The sequence below is a fragment of the Nanorana parkeri genome, unplaced genomic scaffold, assembly GCF_000935625.1.
Source record: "Nanorana parkeri isolate BGI_ZX_2015 unplaced genomic scaffold, ASM93562v1 scaffold23, whole genome shotgun sequence".
Classification (NCBI taxonomy): domain Eukaryota; kingdom Metazoa; phylum Chordata; class Amphibia; order Anura; family Dicroglossidae; genus Nanorana; species Nanorana parkeri.
Window position 1 is genome coordinate 2330569 of NW_017306291.1, and position 25046 is coordinate 2355614.

The 25046-nt window shown below is 45.5% G+C and overlaps 1 protein-coding gene across 10 annotated transcripts in view; it reads right to left on the reverse strand.

Annotated features, from left to right (window-relative positions):
- The window catches only part of CACNB2 (calcium voltage-gated channel auxiliary subunit beta 2), a 222899-nt gene that overhangs the window by 48440 nt on the left and 149413 nt on the right, over window positions 1–25046 (reverse strand). For all 10 annotated transcript variants that reach the window (XM_018564338.1, XM_018564329.1, XM_018564296.1 and 7 more), the window contains one exon: window positions 24131–24250. In XM_018564338.1, the coding sequence (XP_018419840.1) occupies window positions 24131–24250 (120 nt within the window). The remainder of the gene's footprint in view (window positions 1–24130; window positions 24251–25046) is intronic.

Genomic DNA, 25046 nt, shown 5'->3' on the forward strand with positions numbered 1-25046 from the left:
CTCCGTTCCTCCAGTGTTGACTGGAGAGACGGACGGAGGAGGGGGCGGGTACAGCTGGCTCTGCCTCTAGACAGGCAGAGCCAGCTGCCAATCAGGCAGTGGGGTGGGTCCTGACAATATTGTCGGGATCTGTCAGGGCTGCAGCATGGCTCTGCACTGTCAGCCTGCTATATGCTGAGGTTTGGGTAACAGGAGGACATAGCATATATCCTCCTGTGATCCTAAAGAGAACTATGGCTGATAAAGGTTGGGCCATAGTTCTCTTTTAGGCCTCATTCACACTGCCGCGCGTACATGCATACAGCACATTAAAAATTCCATTATGAGTGATGCTTTCTGGGATTGCATATAGTTCACACATATACGCTCGTATATACGCGCATAGACGCTCGTATATACGCAATATACAATTTTACTTTCATTGTGTGTGAATGAGGCCTTAAAGAAAGGTAGAGTTGTGTTTGGTCAGTTGTATCAAAATTAACTATTAGCAAAAATGTCTCTTATTTGTGTATTACTCGGCTGTAGATCCTCAAATCATCTTTGAATTGATGCTGACACTGTCCTTCCTTCTGGAGGGGGGCTACTTTTGTTCCCCATGGTCCATGTGTGTGTTGTACAGTAGACACCGCTCCAAGCTCGCACCCTTGATGGACTACAATCCTAATACAAATTATTAAACTAAACATGAGATTGTAGTCCATCACAGGAGCGAGCTTGGAGCGGTGACTACTTTATAACACACACAGGGACCATGGGGAACAAACGTAGCCACCCTCCAGAAGGAAGGACAGTGTCAGCAGAGATGATTTTAGGAGTGTAATGGACTACAATCTCGTACTAATTTGGAATGGGATTGTAGTTCATCACAGGAGTAAGCTTAGGGCGGCGGCTACTTTACAACACACACAGAGATCGTGGGGACAAAAGTAGTCACTGCTCCAGAAGGAAGGACAGTGTCAGCACCAATTCAGAGATGATTTGAGAATCTACAGCCGAGTGATACACAAATAATATACATTTTTGTTAAAGGAGAACTATGAGGTGAGTGCTTTTCACTCACCTCATTGTTCTAGCCGACCTGTGACAATGAGACTGTCACAGGTCGGCTCAGTAGATCGGGAGGTGAGCGAACACATACAGGCGTTCGCTCACCTCTCGATCCTGTCACGGCTCTCTGCCGTGACAGGGGAGGGGCTGGATTCCCCCCTCCCCGCTCCGATTTCTGACTGGCTGACTGGCGGAACGGACAGCGCTGACTGGCGGAACGGACAGGGGAGGGGGCGGGTACAGCTGGCTCTGCCTCTAGATAGGCAGAGCCAGCTGTCAGTCACGCAGCTGGGCGGATCCCGGCACAATTGTCACGATCCGCTTCAGCTGCGGCGTCTCAGTATACCGCGAGCAGCAGCCCGCGGTATACTGAGCTTAGGGTGACAGGAGGATGCTAGTTTGTGTCCTCCCGTTACCCTAAGGAGAACTATGGGGAAAAGCCCTAACCCCATAGTTCTCCTTTAATAGTTAAAGTACTTGAATGAATTTTTAAGATTAAACTCCTGAGTTTAGTGTCACTTTAAGTCCTTACAAGAAGAAATTCACTCAGTTAACACTGTTCAAAGTAAGAAGAACTTCAACCCAATGTCATTTTCCATGATCGTCTCCCATAGATACAGTTACAATGCAAGTACAATGAGGTTTACGTTAAGTGATCAGACAGATCAATTTCTATTAACATCTGACTGCAGTTAATAATTCACTTCTCAGCCGCATACATTTGTCTGGACACGGTGCTCTCGGACGGTTTCTTGCTCCTCTTATGTAAATGAATCATTCGGTATATTTATTATGAAGCCAAGAAACAGCTTTGGTGCTTGGCAGGGCTCGTGTAGCTATAGTAATACAAAAGGAGAATACACATGAGGGATTTCTTAAAACCACAGTGCCCACTGAGTGAGTGAATCCAATTTATATGCTGTACAGCCACCTGAATTAGTCCTTATGGATTTTATAATCCTTATTATTGAAATGGCCCTAAATGCAAACCTATGGATGTGTTCCTGGGTTCCAAGCTCCTCCCCCTGTAGTTCTTGAAGAAGTTGCTGTACTACTCAGAAACAAGCAGGAAAAACTTGCTAAATCTGACTACATAAAATGACATAAATCTCAGATAAAAAGGGAAACTCAATGCTCTGCTATGCTATGCTTTCCAAGTTGTGCAAACTGCCATTCAGGGCGGAGTGACGGGAACTCCTGAGAGTCAGACCCCGCATCCAGCTATACCCCCAATCTGCAAACCTTACTTCCTTCCTGGCCTCACTTTGTTACTGGTGGGTATGGGGGAGAGCATGTGACCTCCACATGTAGCCTGAGCAAGACATTGCAAGGCCCCAACACTTGAAAGGCAGTGACTCATCCATCAGTATCAGCTTGGACACCATAACTTACCCAGGGTGGACTTCCACAGAAGGAAGGCAACAAAGGAGCATGAATCTGTGTTATCTCAAACTGCCCTCCTAGTTCTTGGACTACAGCCTGATTAGCCTTTATGTTGCAGTGATCTAAGAGTGCTTGGGTAGTTTAGCAAAAGACACTGGGCAGGGCTGAGACCACCCACTGTTTTGGAGATGAAGACAGTGGGAGTGGTTGAGTAGTTTAGGAAGAAAAAAGTTTGGCAGGGCTCACACCACTCTGTCCACAAAAATCATATGTGTTGTCAGCCCACAACAGGATTTAGGGGCTGAATACATTTCTGGAACATCAACAGTTTCAAAGGGACAAAACGTGAAAATGTGCACACACTATACTGATGTGCCACAATTTTGTTTTCTCCTTGACATACATTTTTAAAGAGAACTATGGGGTAAGTGTTTTCTCTCGTGCTTTCATACCAACTCTACAGCCTTAGTCCCCGTTCACACCTAGGCGTTTTGTTGGTCAAAGCTGAACATGACAAAATGCTCAAGACAAGGAATCCTATTCATTTCTATGGCCCATGGTCACACCTGAGCGTTATGTTGCAAGCAGAAAAACGCCTCTCACTGGAATAAGTACATGAGCTACTTTTTGGCAGATTGCAGCACTTCTTGGTCCCATATACTTCAAAGTAAAACTTCGTGCAACAAAGCATGTGACAAAACGCTTGAGGCTAGGTTCACACCTGCGCGATCTGTGACCGTGCAGCAATCGTGCACGAAACCGCGCAGATTGCCAAGTGGTCACGGAGTCGCCCTCCACAGCCGATTGCGCTGGCAGGGCCATTATTTTCTAATGGCACCCCAGTCGCACCGGGCCGATCGCGTGGTTTCCCGTTTCAAATCTGCCCGTGAAATAGAACACGAAAAGCCAAGTGCCGTGTGTCACAAAAGAAGTTACCTTGTACCTTTTTTAAGCGATTGCCGCGCAGATGTAAATCAATGGGGCCGCAAGGCAATCGCTGTGTGCACTCGAACACGATCATGCGGTCCCAGGACACGCGTCCCAGGTATTGCTCAGATCTGAACCTAGCCTAACAGGCTTAAAACATCAATTTCCAGGCATTTCCTATTGAAGTCTATGGGACCAAAAGGGACTTCAATGCGAAACGTCTGGAAACACATGTTTCAACGGTTTTTGCATGTTTTGTTGCGCAAAGTTGCCCATTGAAGCCTATGGAACCAAAAACCACTATAATCTGCCGTAAAATAGATCATGTACTTATTCCAGTGACGTTTTTCTGCTTGCGACATTACGCTCAGATGTGAACAGGGGCCATAGAAATGAATGGGACTCCTTGTCTTGAGCGTTTCGTCGCGCCTAACTTTGAGGACAAAACGCCCAGGTGTGAACGGAAGCTTAGTGATGCCCAAACGCACAACAACCATCATACCCTTAAAATTTATTTGATCACCTATTATGGGTAACTCATTGCGGTTGACTGTCTCTGTTTATTTCGTTGCACATGTGCTCGATGAGACTGGGCACAGTGTGGAGGTCTTGTTTTCTGGCATCTCCATGTACATATAGGTATTAATATTAAACACACACACAGGGGATCATCTTAAACAAGTATTTATATTTGTCTCTTTCTTGTCATTTAAAATGCAGAGAGTTGCACTTAAGTGCTGCAGGCCTATCAAATAATACACCGAAGCAACTGGTCTGGGAATCACACCAATCACAAGTGTACACTTACTTATTCATAGCAGTATCTCCGCATGGAGCCGCCAGTGTCAGAGCGGATTCAGATCAAGAGACACTAGACGGCAGAGACAGAAATAGCCTCGGTGACGCACGAACGGAGCGGTCTTAAAAACAGGCCCTTCTTTTTACAGAGGTCTGCTATCATCAGTTAATGTTCAACTGCTTCTTTTTCACTTGAAATCAAAAACTACAGCAAGAAGGAGCTTCATTAGAGTAGAAATAGAATTATCACGGAGAGAAAGGCTTCATATACAGACTCATATTTGTAGTTTTCCTGTCTGCGTACTCGCATACAACAATGTTATAAGATTTGAAGGACAGCTCCAGCCAAAACGTACAGTTTTTTTCTCCCTACTTTTTGGCGAAGGAAAAGATAATTTTATTAGTCGTTTTTTGTATTAGTGGATGTGTCCCCACTGGAGAAATTTTTCCAAACTTCCTGTCCCGTCAGCAGGTCAGGAAGTAAGCAGGATTTAGCAGAGCGCTAGTATTAAAATTAGGGGTGCATTTAAACTGGGTTTTCAGTATCGAGTAGCGATATATATTTTTTTCCGGTAAGCCCAGCGGCGTGTAATGACTTGCCGCCCAGCTTCCTGATTAGCCGGTAGGACGGCTGCATGCTCCCTCATTACCAGGTGACGAGGAAGCATGGAGACTGCTTTCTGGCAAATCAGGAAGCCAGGCGGCTTGTAATGACTCGCCACCTGGCTTCCTGATACCGGAAGTTCAGGAATGACTCACTTCCCGGCTTCCCGATTGGCCAGCTTCCCGAACAATTAGGAAACCAGGTGGCGAGTAATTACACACCGCCCGGCTTCCTGATTGGTCGGGAAGCCGGCTCCATGCTCTCGTCACCGAGTGACAAGGAAGCATGAAGCTGGCTTCCAGGCCTATCAGGAAGCTGGGAGCCGTGTAATGACTTGCGGCCTGGCTTCCTCATACCAAAATTTCCGGTATGGGAAGAAGGATCGGGAGTATTTGGGCAAGTACAAGTACTTGCCCAAATACTGGGTATTGTCACAGATACCGATACTAGAATCGGTATCGGTGCAGCCCTAATTAAAATGATAAAAAATTGTAATTAGGAATTAATTAGGTATCATGGGGCTCCGCACAACCTACCGGCAGGGCCCCCCCTCCCAGATAACTTGTACTTGACAAACAGAGCAGATATCGCAGAGAGTTCTCATTGGGTAAGCTGTGTGGGAAGCCCCTGCTGTCCTTATAGGGGTCTGGGCCTGGTATGGGAGGGCTTGCTGTCCCCCCTTTTGGTGGCCTTGAATGTGATTGTATTGCAGACATACACTACATACAGTATGTTGCTTTGTTTTGTTTTATTTTGTTTTGAGGCATGCTTTAAACTCCACATTTTCAGTTCCTCTTTGGATATAAATTGTACTGAGTGGACTTGTTGTATGATTGGTCATCCCTTCTAATGATGAAACCTTTTTTGGATGCTGTTCATTTTATATGGATACAAAGGAAGGATGGAGGCTTTCCACAGAACACACACTCAAATTCTTAACGACTGAACAGAACACAATAAACACATTAGCTGTGTTTACTCAACCGAGCTTTGCCGTCCATTACTAAGTATTTATCTGATAGAGTACATGACAAAACCTGTTTATACAGAATGATGTCACCGCGATGGCCGTAATGGCAAGGCCAACTACATGAAGCACAGTTGGAATTTCTTGACATAATACAATGTTGACTGAGTCAGTATTTCTAAGCTTGCCATACAACATGGAGACAATGACCCTAGCTTAGGAAAGGAGTGGAGCTCTTATCACTTTCAGATTAAATTTTTTTTCTGATATTCACATATCTTAGGGCCCATTCACACTAGCTGCACACTAAAACCATTCGTTTTAGCATGTGGGCTAGTATCCATTGTGTGTTGGTGGAGGGCGGGGGGCGGGGTGCCTTGTGTTGTTACACAGCAAGGTACAGTTTACCTTTTTTCAACTTTATTAAAATGCCAAAAGCAACATCTCATTAATCCCTATGCACCACAGAGTGATAACTTTAGGTGGGCTCCGGTGTAATTTTGCTAAAAAGGCTGCCTTAAGGTGCCCATACACCTGCCGATTATTGTACGATAATTGCGGGAAATCCCGCGATCATGCCATAATCGGCAGGTGTATGGAAGGCGTGTGACTGTTTCTACTCTACGGTCGCACGTCTTTTGTCTCCCGAGCAGGCTCGAAAACCCGCAGAGAATCGTACGATTGGTGGCGTTCTCGGGAGACAAATGGCGCACAGGCCGGTGTGCGCAAGCGGGGCAGGCTTTCGATGATCGCAAGAACGATCTGCCTGTCCAAGATGGGCAGATCGTACGAGCTTTTAATTACAACCATCGCATGACTCAAGTCTGGGGCAGCTGTGCATCACAACCAATCAGCTTCTCTCTTTCATTTTCAAATCTTAACTGAACAAACTGAAGAGAGAGGTTGATTGGTTGCCCTGGGCAACTGCTCCAGTTTCTGTCTGCTCCAGTTTTGATAAACTTCCCCCCACTGTATTTTGTATTATGTTTTGTTTACAATGACGCTAAAATCGGATGCTGGTACAAAAGGATGGAAATATATTTACAAATAAAATAAAAGGTTATTTTTGATACTAAAAAAAAAATCAACTGATAAATAACAAAAAAAGTTAAAAAATATTGCATAAAACAAATAACCCCCCCAAAAAAAGAAAAATAAGTGTTTAGGGCAGAAGGAGAAAAAAAAGAAGGTAATTGTGGCCCATTAGGGTAAACTAGGGGTTAATAAGATGTTGGATAGGAACAAACTTTATTTGTCAGGCTGCTTTAAAGCAGAACTACAGGAAAATCAAATCTTAACCCTTGCAGTGGGGCTCCCCTTGTACTGCAAGGGTTAAGTGCCCATTTTGTCTCGGGAGCTATAATAACAGAGTTGTACTCACCCAAACCCCAATCTGGCTTGCTCCTACACCACTCCCTTCTCCTCCACTCCAGTGATGGTATGTCCCTCTGGCGTCCTTACGTTCTATTCACTGTACTTAACATGATGACTTACAGGACCTTAGACCGCTGGAGTGTAGGGGGAGCCACCAGCAAGAGTGTGTTCCAGTGCGTTCGGCCTGTATGCACTATTTTTTGCAGATCACACTGGACCGGAAGGCAGGCACTAATGTGCCACGCGTTCGGATGCTGGCAATCGCACCGTGGAAGGGGGGCGTGGCTGCCATGCCCCCTCCCGCCCCAAAACAAAGTGATCCAGCTGGGTTGCCTTCCAGAGGCCGAACGCACTGGAACGCACTCTTGGTGGTGTGACAGGGCCCTAAGAGCAAACCGGGTTTGAGGTTCTGGTGAGTATAACTTTGTTATTTTAGCTCCCTAGACAAAGCAAGCACTTAACCCTTGCAGTGTGGGGATAGCCACTGAAAGGGTTAAGATCTGATTTTTCCCGGAGGTCTACCTTAACTGCCATGATGTGCTGATTGACGCTCATCTCTTTGCTCTGCAGATTAATGAAACAGAGTCTGGAGTTGGGCTTTAAATGATATTTCTTTCAAAAATCCAGCGTTGGGCTGTAACACAGAGTTGGGCCTCTCTGCTGGCTATGCTGGGGGGTGGAGATGTGTCAATCACAAAAGTGGCTGCAGGAAATCACAAATAATTTGTCAGGTTGGTATAAAGGTGCCCATACACCTTACTATTATCTGCAGATTTTCTGTGGTCAGATGAAAAAAGTGCAGCAGATTGGCCCAGGTGGAGATTACTCCATCCACACAGTTAAGTGTAGATGGAGGAATCTGACCACAGAAAATCTGCAGATAATTGTAAGGGTGCCCACACACCTTATGATAATCGTACGATAATCGGGGAAATCCCGCGATCGTACGATTATCGTAAGGTGTGTGGAAGCCGTGCGACCTCTACTACTGTAAGGTCGCACGACTTTTAACTTACGAACATGTTCGAAAACCGGCGAGCATCGTACGATGTTCGGCGGGTGTGTGGCATGTTCGTAAGATAAAAGCCGGACGGGCCGGTGTGCGCAAGCGCACACTGCCCGTTCGGCATTGCGGTCATCGGAAGCCCGCCCCTCAGGGGGGTGCGGCTTGCGATCATCGCCAGTACAATCTGCCTGTCCAAGATAGGCAGATCGTACGTTTTTTTAATTACCTTACAACCATCGCAAGACAAAAGTCTTGCGACGGTTGTAAGGTGTGTGCCCAGCATAAGGTGCATGGCCAGCTTAGACTTCATATGAATGTCTTTCAGCTGAGTATATAGCTGTCTGGCCAGACTTTAATCAGCCGATATTACTGGATACATTTTACAGGTTATGTCATTTATACATCGGTAATTAACTTCTAATGATTTATTGACACAGTCATCACTCAACAAGAGCATGTTAAACTATACATATACTTTATAGCTCATTAAGTCACACTAACTGCTGTGCTATCATTCTATGCCTAGAGGCGATTCTGCTCATGGAAGATACCCGATCCATGGCAGCGCTTAGGGATGTACTCCTTGCACAGGAAGCGCAATACACAAACAACTCTTCTTTGGAACTGGAACGTTCTATATTTCTTTAAAGCTGCAATACTTTGGCGATACTCTGTCACTGCATGAATACAAATGACGCCCCCCATTGCTGGCCCTCTGTGATGCCTGTAGAAAATCAGGGGCAGCAATGGTGAATGATGGCCATTCAATAATGTGATGGCGGAACTTCCTGCTAAGACATGTTGCACCTTCAAACCTTATGATATGTGAATAATACACAGCACAACCTATGTAGGCAAGGACACATCCCTTTCACAGCGCTTGCTACATGGACTCTAACAAATGAATGTGCAAAAAACTGACTGATATGTTAAAGATACATGAAGGCACAAAACGGTCCTTGCTGCATAAAACTTTATTGAAATCCAACGAGGTGCATTGGGAACATTTGCAGGGTTATTCACAGAAGGGTGAAGAGTTTGGAGAAGGCAGGAGACGTGAACAATCTAGGACAACATAGCTGAACTGGAAAGTGAGCTGAATTAGAGAATTTTTCTAAATCATCTATTTTGGCCTAGATTGTTCCCTTCTCCTGTCTTCTCCAAACTCTTCACATTTTTGTGAATAACCCTGTTAGAGGTATTTCTCTGTTATGTTTTATGCTGTATAGCACTTAGGCTGCGTTCACACCTGACCGTTTTGTAGGGCGTTCTACGCTCGACGAACGCTCTACAAAACGGTCAAAAATATAAATTGCATTGTAGTCAATGCCCTCGTTCCCACCTCGCCGTATTTCCGCCCGTCCCTAACGCCCTACAAAACGGCCCACGCCTGAAAAGGTCCCGGGACTACTTTGGGACGTTTTGTAGGGCGAATCGCGGTAAAAAAAACGCGTGACGGTCGCGCGACAGACGCGCATATTACAATACGCCTAGGTGTGAATGGGGCCTAAATCATCTATTATTTATTTATCAGTTACACCAGTCCCTGCCCTCATGGAGCTTACAATCCTCTTGCTCCGGGTGAGGCATTCCCCCAGTCTCGCCACCAGCACGTCCCGCCCTGCCCCCGCTGACCGAAGCCCTGCCCCTAACCCATCCCCAAGCTAGTGTAAAGGAGGAAGGGAGGAGCCTCCCTTTCCATCACTTGTTCCTCACTGCTGAGGGCTCTGTCCCTGCTGTGTAACCTGTTAGATGCCAATCTGAATGGAGAAAAGGCTGTCAGCTTCAGACATGAAGCCGACAGCTTCTCCATCCATAATTCTAGGTGAGGCTCTGTCTCCCCTGCCCGCACGTCCCTGTCACAATCTAAGGTCTCTAACGCAGACTCATACAGGGACAGTTCGCTCACTTCTCGATCCTGTCACGGCACAGAGCCATGACAGGGGAGGGACTGGATTCCCCTCTCCCCACTCTGATCCTCCAGCGCTGACTGGCGGAACGGACGGGGAGGGGGCGGGTACAGCTGGCTCTGCCTCTAGATAGGCAGAGCCAGCTGTCACTCACGCAGCTGGGCGGATCCAGATATAATTGTCGGGATCCGTTTCAGCTGCGGCGTCTCAGTATACCGGGAGCTGTAGCTTGCGGTATACTGAGCCTATTAGGGTGATGGGAGGACGCTAGTTTGTGTCCTCCCGTTACCCTAAGGAGAACTATGGGGAAAGCCCTAACCCCATAGTTCTCCTTTAAATTTAAATAAAATCTTAAGCAGTGAGGACCAGTTTCTGCCTTCATCTATCTCTTACAAATGTGTCAGCTGTAAAGAGCTAAAGTGGCACCCAAAGATCTATGGTGGATTTGTGGACCAACCTGAAGGAGTAACTTATTTTTGTGAAAGCAAACAACTATTGGTTAAACCCACCGATGCCAATTTTTCTTTATACTGATGGCAGAAAATAAAAGTAACATTTTTGAATGTTCTTCATCAACCAAAGCTCTTTAGAACTGTAGGGTTACTCAAGGGGTTGATGTGGATTTCTTAAGCAGTGCAAAGTGGCAGATTGATATCTTGCCTGATGACGCCAACATAGTTCTTTCAGGTATGTAACCACAGTGATCTTTTTAGCTGTCTATTGGGCACTTATCCCATTGACCACCAATGTAAGCGGTCCCTCTCCCACTTTACCACCAATGTAAGAGGTTCCTTCTCTCATTGACCATCAATGTAAGAGGGTCCTACTCCCATTAAACACAAATGTAAGAGGGACTACATCCCATTGATCATCAATGTAAGAGGGTCCTTCTACCACTGACCACCAATGTAAGGGGACCCTTCTCTACTGAGCACCAAAGTAAGAGGGTCCTTCTCCCACTGACCATCAATGTAACAGGGCTAATGAAGCACCTTCTTTTAGAATTGGTTGTCAATATATAGCAGTAGCAGGATAACTAGACCTTTATTTTTTATTTTGGGCATTGCAGGTCTGTTGGCACTTTCTGTACTTGTGTGCTGGGGTGCCATTCTAAATAGATGGTGGCACAATACACCGCACAGTGTTACCCTGCAATTAAAATTCACTTGCATTTAAAACTGCCAATGTGACCTCGTCCTCAGTTATCCGCCTCCAATGTATTTCATTTATTTGTAATGACAGTATTTACATACACATAAGAGAGTCAGCCTTCCCCGGCAAGTAGACAGAGACTGGATTTCAATGCTCTGGATGTTACATATAATATCCAGCAAAGGCTGCATTAGCACATTGTGAACCAGCTGTAAACAATCAAGCTGAAACTATGTAATGCCTGTGAGGTCACTGCAGCCTTGGCTGACAGATAATATATCACAACATAACACTCACTGAGAAAAATGAATGAGAACAGCAGGAGGGTCATCTTACAGACACATTAATGCATTTTTACTGGCAATTCCCCTCCCCCTCCTCATTGGAAACATATCTCTGCAACCCGGGACACAGAAGGTGGTGAGGATGTGCAGCCTCTGCCACGTTTTGTCTATCACAGTACCAAGATCCTCAGCTCTGCTGTCATTGGCTGTTATTTCGTCTTTTTTTTTTTTTTGCCATTTTATGGTTAAAGTGCTATTAAAGCATATTTTTTTATTTTGAAATGCAGCTGAATAAAACGTACAATGTATTCTCCTATTTTCTTTTTGATCTGAATCAGATTGTACCTTAAAGTCCAGGTTTAGAGTGGCTCCTTTCCCTTGCAGGTTCCCAAGGAGCCACCTTTGCAAGTGCGCTCCCAGCGTGGAAACAGAGGAACGGATTACTCCAAAGCCTAAAGCCCTCACTGACTCACCCAATGCTGTGATGAAGCCCCTGGGAGGTCTCAGGGCTCTCCTGTCCCAGGCATCTCTCACCCAGATAGCAAGTAATTGAGCTGCAAGTTTGAAAATGACTTGCTAAACTATTGCAGACTTGCCAAGCTTCACAATTTTGTTGCACAATTACAGCAAGTCTGCATTGCAAGTCTCCAGACCAGCCAGCTTGCAGAGCTCTTGCTAAGACCTGCAGGACTCTTACTGTAGACTTGCCAAGCAAATTTGCTACAAATTCAAAAAGTGTCAACTAGAACTTGTGCTGCAAGTGTTCTGCAAGTCTCCAACTTGCCAGAGAATGTGTGCAGCAAGTTAACAAAAATGACAATTTCACACTGCCACAAGTTTGTAGCAAGTTATCCTTGCTATCTGGGCAGTACCTCCAGGTTGGCATGCTACCTCCTCCTCATAGCATGTTGATTGACAGCAACAGGAGCCTGTGTTGTACATTATTATGAGTATCCAGTGTCCTTTCTGTGTGTGCTCCCCTACCCCAGAGTTCGGGGAAGTAGAGAAGATTCATCTGGTGTCGGGGGCAGTAAAGAGATATCAAAGTAAGTGTTGGCCACACAAATTTAATACACAATTTAATAGAGAACGATACCCTGATTGGTAAGAGTTATGTAATGTGAAAACTTGGGGAGTTCAGAACTACTTTAAGCACTTTAACTAGTTCAGTTCACTTTTTCTTTATAATAATCTACCAGTTTCCATGAATTCACCAGAAGTTACCAATAATCCACCAGAAGCTAAAAAGAATCCACCAGAAGTTACCAAGAATCCACCAGAAGTTACCAAGAATCCACCTGAAGTTACCAAGAATCCACCAGAAGTTACCAAGAATCCACCAGAAGTTACCAAGAATCCACCTGAAGTTACCAAGAATCCACCAGAAGTTACCAAGAATCCACCAGAAGTTACCAAGAATCCACCTGAAGTTACCAAGAATCCACCTGAAGTTACCAAGAATCTACCAGAAGTTACCAAGAATCTACCAGACATTACCAAGAATCTACCAGAAGTTACCAAGAATCTACCAGAAGTTACCTAGAATCTAGCAGAAGGTACCAAGAATCTAGCAGAAGGTACCAAGAATCTAGCAGAAGTTACCACAAATCCACCAGTAGTTACCAAGAATCCACCAGAAGTTACCAAGAATCTAGCAGAAGTTACCAAGAATCTAGCAGAAGTTACCAAGAATCTAGCAGAAGTTACCAAGAATCCTCCAGAAGTTACCAAGAATCCACCTGAAGTTACCAAAAATCCACCTGAAGTTACCAAAAATCCACCTGAAGTTACCAAGAATATAGCAGAAGTTACCAAGAATCCACCTCAAGTTACCAAGAATCTACCAGAAGTTACCAAGAATCTACCAGACATTACCAAGAATCTACCAGAAGTTACCAAGAATCTACCAGAAGTTACCAAGGACCCACCAGACATTACCAAGAATCTACCAGAAGTTGCCAAGAATCACCTGAAAAAACATATAAACAGCGCTCTCGGATGGGCAACAAATTAGCTTAGAGGCGTGTGTGCAGCCCTGGGAAACAGGAGGAGAACCTGTGGATTGTGAATATTCAAGAATCACCTGATGTTACTAAGAATCTACCAGATGTTACCAAGAATCACCTGATGTTACTAAGAATCTACCAGAAGTTACCAAGAATCACCTGATGTTACTAAGAATCTACCAGAAGTTACCAAGAATCACCTGATGTTACTAAGAATCTACCAGAAGTTACCAAGAATCACCTGATGTTACTAAGAATCTACCAGATGTTACCAAGAAAAGAGAGCTTAGACATGTGCACAACATTTCTCCTGAATCTGGCAGTTTCAGATGCAAAGCAGGTTCCTCCAGATCCTGGAATGTAGCAATGCTGTCACCACCTACCACTGCAGGGCACTTCCTTAGCCAAATTTTACATTTGAACATAAAGTTCACTCCTAGGTCATTCCAAATTTCCATCAATTCCTGTTAATCAGCTCAGATTTAAGCCATTTAACACCACCCAGCTCAATGGACATCGATTGAAAAATTGATGGAGCTGGGCAGAAAATAGTCAGCTGAATAGTGACTGCATCCAATTACCTGTGGCCACTGTTCGGGTTTTTTGACAGCAGCAGGTGCCATGGATGGGCAAATCAAGTTTTTTTTTCTAGTTCAACCAAGTGAGAAGTCTTAAAGTGACATTAAACCCTCAGATTTTTTAACATAAAACAATAGTGTAATGTGTGCCTTACTGTAATCCATGGTTGTTTCCCTTCTCTTTGCTGTTCTTCCTTTTAAATCTGTATCTGTTCTCATGCTGGGCAGAACTTCTGTTTTGCAGCTGAGTGCCTTGTCTTTGGAATGGATACATGGTGTCTGTGTGTACGTTTGCAACCTGAGCCAGCACTACAGGAAGAGGCACTCAGCTGCAAAGGAAAGTTCTCCCCAAGCATGAGAAGACATGAAGATTTAAAAGGAAGAGCAGCAAAGAGAAGGGAAACTACCATTACAGTATTGTTTTATGTTAAAAAATCTGAGGGTTTAATGTCACTTTAACATTTATGTCCACACAACCCTTATCATGAGTGTGAATCTTGAGACGGAAAGGGAGATCTTCACCTGATGGCACCAACCATGGATCTGTAAGGTTTGTTTAGCAAGCGATCTCCAATGACTGGTTTCCGCATGCTACCAGATGCTTCAAAGCACTCCAGACTTTACATGTGACAGATTCACTTCAAAGCCTTTTGAAAACCTTCTGGCAAAATCGGATGCAAGGTAACACAACAGTCTTCACTGCATATTTCCTTTATTAACTATCCCGCTTCTTTATCTTTGTGCAGACTCTCAATAGAACACACATGTATGACACACTGATGTTCCAGTTCTTCCCACACGTGTTCAGTAAAGTTGAGGCCTCTCCACTCCTCCACACCAAACTCAAACAATTACTTTATCCTGGAACAGAAAAGGGCCTCCCCCAAATTGATGCCACAAGGGGGGGTGCAATTATCTAAAACTCATGCACACATACCTTTGGCCACATAGTGTTTATTTTAAGCTGTCTACGAAAAGTAGTTTGAAGATAAAAATGTGTGTTTCAGACTGAATTTGGTCCGTACCTGAGCTCCTCTGAACCCAGAAGGGACACGTGGCCACCTGCAGGGCCGGATTTGCTACAAGGCCAACCGAGGCCCGGCCTCGGGGCAGCAGGGAGTAGAGGGGCAGCAGGGGTGTGGAATGCCTATCTCCCGACACACCGGGACATGCAGTTTCAGGCGCTGGGCAGGTAGCTGTTTTCTACATTTAGCCTTGCTTTGGGCAAGCAGGGCTAAATGTCCAGCAGAGGGGGGGGGGGGGGGGGCGCATTGAGGAACCTGGCATTGGGGCAGTAGAGAGCGTAAATCCGGCCCTGGCCACCTGCCCAATCAGCTGTGGACTAGGGCATTCCCACTCTGCAGCTGCACATAAACAACAAAAGGACAGGATACTTGTGCTACATTATTATTATTATACAGGATTTATATAGCGCCAACAGTGTGCACAGCGCTTTACACTATAGGGAAGACATTACAATCACAATACAAATCAAGACAAGATGGTAAGGAGGGCCCTGCCCCTGAGGGCTTACAATCTAAACCCACATGGCCATATTAGGTCAATGTCATTGACCAAAAACAGCCATGTGGCCATATAAGGTCAATTACATCACTGCATTCTGCCCCTTATCTAATATTCAGCTGTGGGCTGGAAATTCCCTGGCCGTGACTGATTGGGCAGCAGCAGTAGCTACTTCCTTCTGGGGTTTGGAGGGGATCAGGTTCGGACCGCTCATCCCTATTCTTTGACAACAATCTGCCCTGGTTTCCACCTACGTAACCCATATATAAACTTTGATTATATTTGGTTGTGGGTATATTTTTAACACAAAGAATGATATATTACTATCTTCATCCCCAACAGAACATGCTATAATCTGGACAGAAATACCACAGCCCGGATTTGATAATAACTTGAGTTCAGCTAAATGTTTCCCAGCTAATGAAAAGCCTTCGAGCACATCTGTGTCAGCAAGTATAGAAAGTGCCCTTTGCTTAGCCCTACAGGAAATCCAGCTGTCAGTGTACCACACGCAATGCCAATCCAATCTGTAAGTTAGGGAATAAATCCCGACTCTCCTGATTTTGAAAGAACATTTATTTTTCTTTACAGTTAAAGTGACAAAACGTTTGGCTCATTTCTACTGTCTTGAGTTTAACTGTCTTGAATTTAAAAACACATGCAATTTGCTTCAGCTTCACATTCTGGGCCTTTGAAAATTGTTTTCAAGGGCCCAGAATGTGAAGCTGAAGCAAATTGCATGTGTTTTTAAATTCAAGACAGTTAAACTACGCATCTTCTGACAGCAAAACATGAAAAAACATACTTTCAATGGATGATATATTGCTTGATGTTTAAAGGAGAACTATGGGGTTAAGGCTTTTCCCCATAGTACTCCTTAGGGTAATGGGAGGACACAAACTAGCGTCCTCCCGTCACCCTAAGCTCAGTATACCGCGGTATACTGAGACGCCGCAGCTGAAGCGGATCCCGACAATTATGCCGGGATCCGCCCAGCTGCGTGACTGACAGCTGGCTCCGCCTATCTAGCGGGGAGGGGTGGAATCCAGCCCCTCCCCTGTCACGGCAGAGAGCCGTGACAGGATCGAGAGGTGAGCGAACGCCGGTATGTGTTCGCTCACCTCCCGATCTACTGAGCCGACCTGTGACAGTCTCATTGTCACAGGTCAGCTAGAACTATGAGGTGAGTGAAAAGCACTCACCTCATAGTTCTCCTTTAACATTTTTAGTTTCCTGTAGAATAAGCTGGTCCCCTGAGCACTGGCCCTGATATCCTATCTTAGGGCCGGTTCACACCACAAACTCCGCTGGAACGCAAGCTGGCTGGCTCCCTGAGTTCAGGGGCGGGAGGGCATTGAAGTCAATGGCACCGAAGCCACTCCACCCGCCCACAGTGCGATCGCCTGCACCCGGAACGCAGGCACATTAGTGCCTGTGTTCCTGTCCAGTGCAATCTGCAAAAATACTGCAAAAACTATTTTTGCAGATCGCACTGGACCAGAATGCAGACACTAATGTACCTGCGTTCTGGGTGCAGGCGATCGCACTGCGGCGCCATTGACTTAAATGTACCGCCATGCCCCCTCCCGCCTGCCGGTTTGTGTTCCAGTACGTTCTAGAGGCTGAACGCACTAGAAGCGGAGCTTGTGGTGTGAACCGGCCCTTAGGGTGGTCCCTTACGGGGTCCTATAGAGCCACCGTTGTGTGTATTAGTAAGCTGTGTGTTTCTACACAAACGTACAGGTACAGCAAGGCAGGCCATTCCCATGCTCCCCACTCCTCTTTCTTCCCCCCATTCCTTCTCCAAACTAGTAGATGAACAGATGCTGTAATCTATGCTCTCCCTTGTGCTTTTGTACTGTCCAGGAAGTTTAGGAAAGCCGAGCTGAAAGAGTTGGAGCTGTTTAGAAACTTGACGACTATGTTTGGGCAAAAATGTAAAGAAATACTTTGTTGGGAAATGTATATTTGTTTGATCTGGATTCATTACCGAAAAAAAGCTGGATAGTTTAATACTACGTTATTGGTGAACCTGTCAGGGTGGTAATTACTTGTCAGAGCCGGTGTTCCTATCTGGTGGAACTTGCCATTGTCTACAAGTGGTGCTGGTTTGTGAACAAACACGTCCCTCGCTGGGATTGCTCTAGATAGAATTTCCTTTCCTATCGGACTAAGCATCATGCAAAATGAATTGCAAAGATGATTTAAGGGGGGATATGATCTCCATGTACAAAATGTTCAATGGTGGTAGCAACATTAGCGATAAACTGTTTAAAATTAACTCCATTACAAAAACTAGAGGCCACCACCTAAAATTGGTGGAAAAAAAATTCCAGCACAAGGGGCGAAGGGGGTTCTTCACAGTAAGATCAGTTAGGGTCTGGAACTCACTGCCACAGGCGGTGATTTCAGCAAATAATGTGGAATTGTTCAAGAAACTTTTGGACGATTTCTTAAGGGACCGTAATATACAGGGGTACAGGTACTCCTAGTATGAGATCCTAATAGGTTGGACTTGATGGACTAATGTCTTTATTCAACCTCAAATACTATGTAACTATGATGCCGCTATAGGTGGCTCTGCATCCTCCAGCCACAGGTCCAAAGTCCCGAATGGGGCCGGACTCTTCCCTCCCACAGTGCAATAGGAGAAGATACAAGCTGCACAACCATGTTTCCCATATTGGGAAAAGCTTCATTGCTCGGAATGAGTCACATCTCCCACCAGACTCAGTTCTTCCTCTTACGCATCTTACACTATATCACTGAAGCCGTGATATGAAAATGAGCAAGTGCAAAGAGATCCTTAGTATTTTTGTTGCTAGAAAAAAAACGACTTGCAATCAATTGCAGTTCACACATGTACGGTAACTCATTGACCTCCTTCTGTTTTGGGTCAAAGCATGGAAGCTAGAGACAGCCAGGCAACTAGCATTCTCAGGAGATCATCAATGACAGCCTACATATTACTCTCAGTACAAGTTCCTCTACAGCCCATTTACACTATCCCAGGGGGTGGGCAGCTCCGGCTATTCAACTGTTGTAGAACCACAAGCCCCGTGAGGCATTGCCAGACTGACAGTTACAGGCATGACTTCTAGAGGCAGAGGCATGTTGGGATTTGTAGTTAAAGCACAGCATCTGTTACGGAGATGCGCATTTTGCTGCACAGCTCTCATTTTTAATGGCACCCCAAAGTGGTTATACCAAGAACATGGCTGCTGCAGCCGTGTTCTTGGTACCATTTCAAACAGCCGGCGATTGCTGTTTAAATACAAGTGATCCGGCGTCTATACAGGCGCCGGATCACTTGTACGGTGCGGCCCCGTGTCCCCCTTCCCCCCTCCGGTGCCGCCGTCAGCTTCCCGTGCTCCACTGTCCCCTATGTGTGCCCGGGACAGGCGTGGAGGGTCTCCCCTGATAGATCGGAGGAGAGATCAGCGGCTTCCAGCCACTGATCTCTCCTCTTATCACAGCATTACATCACTTCAGGTGTCACTGGGCACATTCTCTGGTACCTAGAGCCAGAAGAAGAAGCTGGTGAAGCAGATCTCTGCTTCATCAGCTTCTTTGGGGTCCCTAGGTGACATTAGGGGTCTGAAAGATCTCTGATGTCTCCATAAAGAGGATCTGTCGCATTATATTTCGCGTAGGCGCGTCGGATGCGCCAACTTGCAAAAACAAAAATTGCGCCACACATGTTACATGTCGTCGCGAGCATCGGAGTGAAAGCAATAATTCTAGGCCCATCAATCACTGTTAGCACTAAAATGATGAGCCGTAAAAGCATTTAAAGCGTTGCCTATGGGAAATTTTGGTTATTGTAGTTTTTGTGCGGTTTCACAGACGCACGCAATTTTAAGCCTTGACATGTTTGGTATCTATTTACCCGGCATGACCCTGTCTTTTATATTTTCCCAAAAGATTGGGCATTATATTCTGTTTCTGTGCATTAGATTTCATTTTAGTGTATTTTATCCTAAAAATACTGGTTTGATAAACATTTGCGCAAATACCGTGCGACATAAAAAATTTGCAACTAGCATCTTTTTATTCTACAGGGCCTCTGCTTTCAGAAAATATATCATTGTTTGGGGGTCTGAAGCTGTTTTCTAGCCCAAAATTCAGATTTTATCATCTGTGTGCAAATGTAAGAAATTGCTCCGGGCAGCAAGTGGTTAAATAAAGGAAAAAAAAAAATCATGTATGCCAGGTAAGATATACATGGTGGTATGTGGGCAGCCCTTTTGACATTCATACGTGTGCGGTAACTCATTGCACGCCAATGAAGCTATGTGAATAGGCCCTTAAGGAACTACAATCCCCAGTTAGCCTTGTCAGTAGGTTGTTGACGCTTAACCTATATCGGTTTAAAGCAAAGCCTTGCTGCTACCATCCCCGATAAGTGCAGCCAAGTTGACAAATCTGCGTGCCAAGCTCACACAGCTGTCCAACCGAGACAGGAAGCTTTCTGTCACAATAACTACCTTCGTTTTAAATTACTCAGTAATTAGTAAATGCCTCCCCTTGAATACGGAATATTGCTTCCACAAATAGAACAAACAAGTAGTTACAGATTAGACATGCTCTGTGTCTGTGCCACTAAAACACGAGCGCTCAGCCAAATTCCCATAGCAACCAGGAGAGCATCAACGTGTAACACGGAGAAAGACTTCTGACAGCTGGGTTACATCATCAGCCCATCTCGGCATCGCCACTTGCGCGGGTGTTTTGCTGCCGCTCTCCTTTGTGCAGGATTGACATATAAACCCAGCAGGACCTAAATATAAATAGTGGCTTTGGCAATCACTAGGTGAGGGCTTATTTAACAAAGAAGTGCCAGCAGCAAAGAGCGATGCTCACTGGGGGGGGGATTTACTAAAACTGCAGCAGACAGATTCTGGAGCAGCTGTGCATAGTAATCAGAATCAAACGTGTTCAGTTAAAAGGAGAACTATGGGGTTAAGTCTTTTCGCCATAGTTCTCCTTAGGGTAACGGGAGGACACAAACTAGCGTCCTCCCGTCACCCTAAGCTCAGTATACCGCGAGCCACAGCGGGGAGGGGGGAATCCAGCCCCTCCCCTGTCACGGCAGAGAGCCGTGACAGGATCGAGAGGTGAGCAAACGCCGGTATGTGTTCGCTCACCTCCCAATCTGCTGAGCCGACCAGTGACAGTCTCATTGTCACAGGTCGGCTAGAACTATGAGGTGAGTGAAAAGCACTCACCTCTTAGTTCTCCTTTAGGCCCCGTTCACATATAGCGAATTGTCGCACGATTTCCGCCGCGATATCGCGCATTTTTGCCGCGCGATATCGCGAGAAGTCGCCGCCCAATGTTATTCAATGGAGCTGTCTTAACTCCATGTCGCGGTCGCAAGTCGCTTCTACCGGACCCTTTTTTCGGCGGATTTTGCACGATTTTACTTTTTTTCTATGGAGCCCGACGGGGAAGGTCGCGCTACCGTCGCTGGATCGTCGCCCCGAAAGTCGCGCTATCCCGGCCGTGCGGATCCGCTGCAAAAGGTATGTCGCTATATGTGAACGGGGCCTGAAGGTTTGAAAATGAAAGGTGGAAGCTGATGTATTGCCATATCCCACCTCAAGCTAGCCACTCAACCATCACATTCTCAAACAATTCACCCACACACAGCTACCTCTCATGTATCACTTGCCCCTCCCTCTTAGATTGTAAACCCTCAGGGGCAGGGACCTCCTTACTACCTTGTCTTGAATTGTATTGTAATTGTAATGTCTTCCTTATATTGTAAAGCGCTGCGCAAACTGTTGGTGCTATATAAATCCTGTATAATAATAATAATTCACAGCTGCCCCAGATTCTGTCAGCTCCAGTCTTAGTACATTTTTTACTGGTTTCACCAGATAGTAGGATACACTGTAGGTTTTGACGATCACTTCCTAAATTTCAGGTTGGGATATTGGAGCTGTCCACCAGTTCTGACCAACTCTTCTTCCCTGCATACACTCAGTAACGGGTAGACATGTGCACTGCCAAAACATTTGTTTAGTTTCGTTTCAAATTCGGATTTGTGTTATTTCGTTTTTCGGGATTCGGGTGTGAAAGTCAATTCGGATTCGGAATTCGGATTCGGACAAAATTCATTAGCGGTAGTTCGTTCGAACGTTCGTTTCGTTTTCGTTTCTTATTCGTTTCGTTCATCCGTTCGTTCGTTTGCAGCAAAGTGACATTTGAGGGGGAAAATGTTTTTCTTCAACGGACGAAACGAATAAGAAACGAAAACGAATGTTCGAACGAACTACCGCTACCGAATTTCGGAAACGGAAATTCGGATTCGTTTGCATTCGTTATATCTGTAATTCGGAATTCGGATACATCCGAATTTCCGAAAATTCGGCCGAATTTCGATTCGGAACTAAACGAATCACACATGTCTAGTAACGGGGTCTTCCCTGTACTGAGTAATGGGCGCTACCATATTTTTACTTTGACAGGCTCCTTATTAAGGACTTCGTAGGCCTCAAGCACATGGCGATCGAAGTTACATCTGGGAAATCCTGCAGCAAGAACCTGTTGCTTCTTGTGGCAGGAATCCCACCATTCCTGTCTGTACAGATGCGGCCGTTGTGCCCATTCAATGTAATGAAAGGCTGACAGTGGCCGCATCTGTCACGTAATCGTATATATGGAACAATAACCTGCGGATCGGGAAAAAATGCTTGTCAAGCATCTCTCCCGATCCGCAGGAAATCGTTTCATGTATGATAACATTCGGACAGCTGCGGACAAATGCAGCCGCTGTCAGCCTGTCATTAAATTGAATGGGCACAGCGGGCGCATCTAGGGGTTCCTGCAGGTTCTTGCTGCAAGAACCCCCAGCCACAGCTTTGATTGACGTGTACATAAGGCCTTAATATTTTCGAGGGTGTACCGGACTTAAGGAAACCTAATACGGGATGAATGTTGGTTACCGATGCTGACCTTCTGCTAGCCCCTCTGGTACTGTGAAATCACTCACTAGGCCAGAGGATCAGGGTCACAGTTGGGAAACGAGCATTTTTCAAAATAGGTTCAGCATTGGCCGCCCACGTATTTCTCTCTGGACAGGTTTCCTTTAATAGAAGACTGAGGTGACAGGATTGTATGATAATCGCTATGGTAACACATGGCGAACAGATGCACCGGTGAGTTATGTCTATAGCATCCTGCTCTGGCTCTGGGGTTCCTGTCCCGCTGTGCACCAGTTGTCTCCCAGTCAGGATCTGTGTTCGTTTTACAGAATGCCTCCGCTACCTGAAGTGAGAACATTTCATGTGCAGAAAATAAAAAAAAAAAAACTGGAAAAGAAAAACCTCGGGTTTGATGTATTTTTTCAGCTTCTACTGTGACAGCTCTGCCAGAAGTAATAAATATTGTATAAAGCCTGTCCGCATAGTGCAGCCACCAAGCCTGATTCCCGATTCCCATAGCAACGCAGGGCTAGATTTACTTATCTCAGAAACAAATACACCGGCGTTTCAGCAAGGCCTCGGTGTCTCCATATGAGTGCCTGGTTACCTGCCTTTTACACTGTGTAAAGAGCACTTGTCACCTGTGGACTGGTGCTGAAGCCATTATGTGAGAGGAAGCAATATTCTGCTCAACATTCCCAAAGCGGACCTTCACCCTGAAAAAAAAAATTGCTTCCCTTAAACCCCCCTTCACTAAAAAAAAAAAATGAAATTCCCGCTTTTTGTTGTTTGCTTGCCCTTTTTTTTATGGTTCACCCCCTACCACCATACCCCACCCTTCATCCATTCTCACTGAGGTTCTGCTCCTGGTGCCTCCCGAAATATGCACTGCAAATATCTCAGGAGGCATCAGCTTACAGGTAGCGGACGGCTGTCACCTGTCACCAAATGCTGTCACCAAAGGTGAAGTCCTTTAACGTTAACCTATAAAATATTTATATTAGCCCCTGTAGTCACTTTTGCTGTTGTCTAAGGACTACTCTGGAGCTAAGAGTCAGAGCTCAGAGGCCCCTAAGTTCTGGCAATTGCTTCCTTCCCTGTGAAGTGCATAACCTCATCCTGACCCTTGCTGTCTCTCAGCTGCTAAGTATGCGTAACAGCATCAAGCAGCAGAGATCCATAGTTGCCTTCCAACTTCAAACAATATGAATGTCACACTTCAAAAACAAACTAAAAGGGTTCATCACAAAAGGGTGAAGGGTTTGGAGAAGGCCGGAGAAGGGAACAATCTAGGACAACATAGCTGAACTGGAAAGTGAGCTGAATTAGAGAATGTGTCCAAATCAGCTATGTTGTCCTAGATTGTTCCCTTCTCCGGCTTTCTCCAAACCCTTCCCCCTTTTGTGAATAACCCTGTAAATCTTTCAAACCTGGGAGAAGCAAGAACCTTCCTGAAACAATTCATTTGCATAATTATGTCACCCACCAAACTAAGAGGTAGGCGTTACATTTTGAACAAATAGGCATCGTACACAAGTCCTTTGGCATGCAATGTCATGTCAACAGTGGGATCTATATGCAAGCCATCTATATAGCATAACATCTGACCCCCAGCAAAAACCATGTCACAAGCTGTACCTTGGCTTTCTCCAACTGTGTCTGGGCCTGTCGCTCTGCTTCCCTGCGCACCGCCTCCCTGTCTTCCTCCAAAGAGACATCAGAATCAGATGGACGGCTGGTGTAGGAGTCCGCCGAACCCTGCAGAGAGGAGAACATGAGGTAATGGCTGTAAAGACACCGCATTTCATGACATGGTACAAGGAATGGAATTTTAAGGATACCTCTCAGCATAGAAATATTGACATGTTTTTGGAGGTGGTTGTACTTTTTAACCACTTCAAGCCCAGGTGTTTAGACCCCCTTCCTGGCCAGGCCATTTTTCAGTGTTCAGCGCTGCCGTACTTTGACTGACGTTTATTCCGTCATGCAGCGCTGTACTGAAATTAATTTTATACCATTTTTACTACTACGGCCGGCCCGGAGGCAGTTAAAAGGAAATCCGTCACTTGAAGGAAAACTGTACTTGAGGTACACTTGAACAAAAACAAAAAACAGAGCCCACCCTCTGCCTATACATCCCTTACAGCCAAGGAAGGTGCCATCTTAGCCTCTATTTGGATTGCAGTTGCCATGGTGCTGCACATGTGATCAGCTATGGCACCAGCCATTTTGGGGCTTGAAAGTTTGGTTGAGAGCTGAAATAAGAATACTGGTAACCTTGCCAGATGGCATGCCTTAAAAAAACTGCTGTGGGAGAAATTAAATTGGTGGATAAAGTTCCTCCTAAAAAAGAATCTGATGCATTTGCTATTCAGGGCAAATGTAGGGCATTGTAAGAGCAAACCTCAATTCCAGGTTGGGGCGACCTGAATACTGTTAGGCACTGTTAAGGGAGAAAGAAGTGAACCCAGTGCAAGCTCCACCATCATCCTACAAAGGGCTTACATAGGGATTAGACTCCTGACTCTAATGGAGGAACAGAGCGACTGGGGAG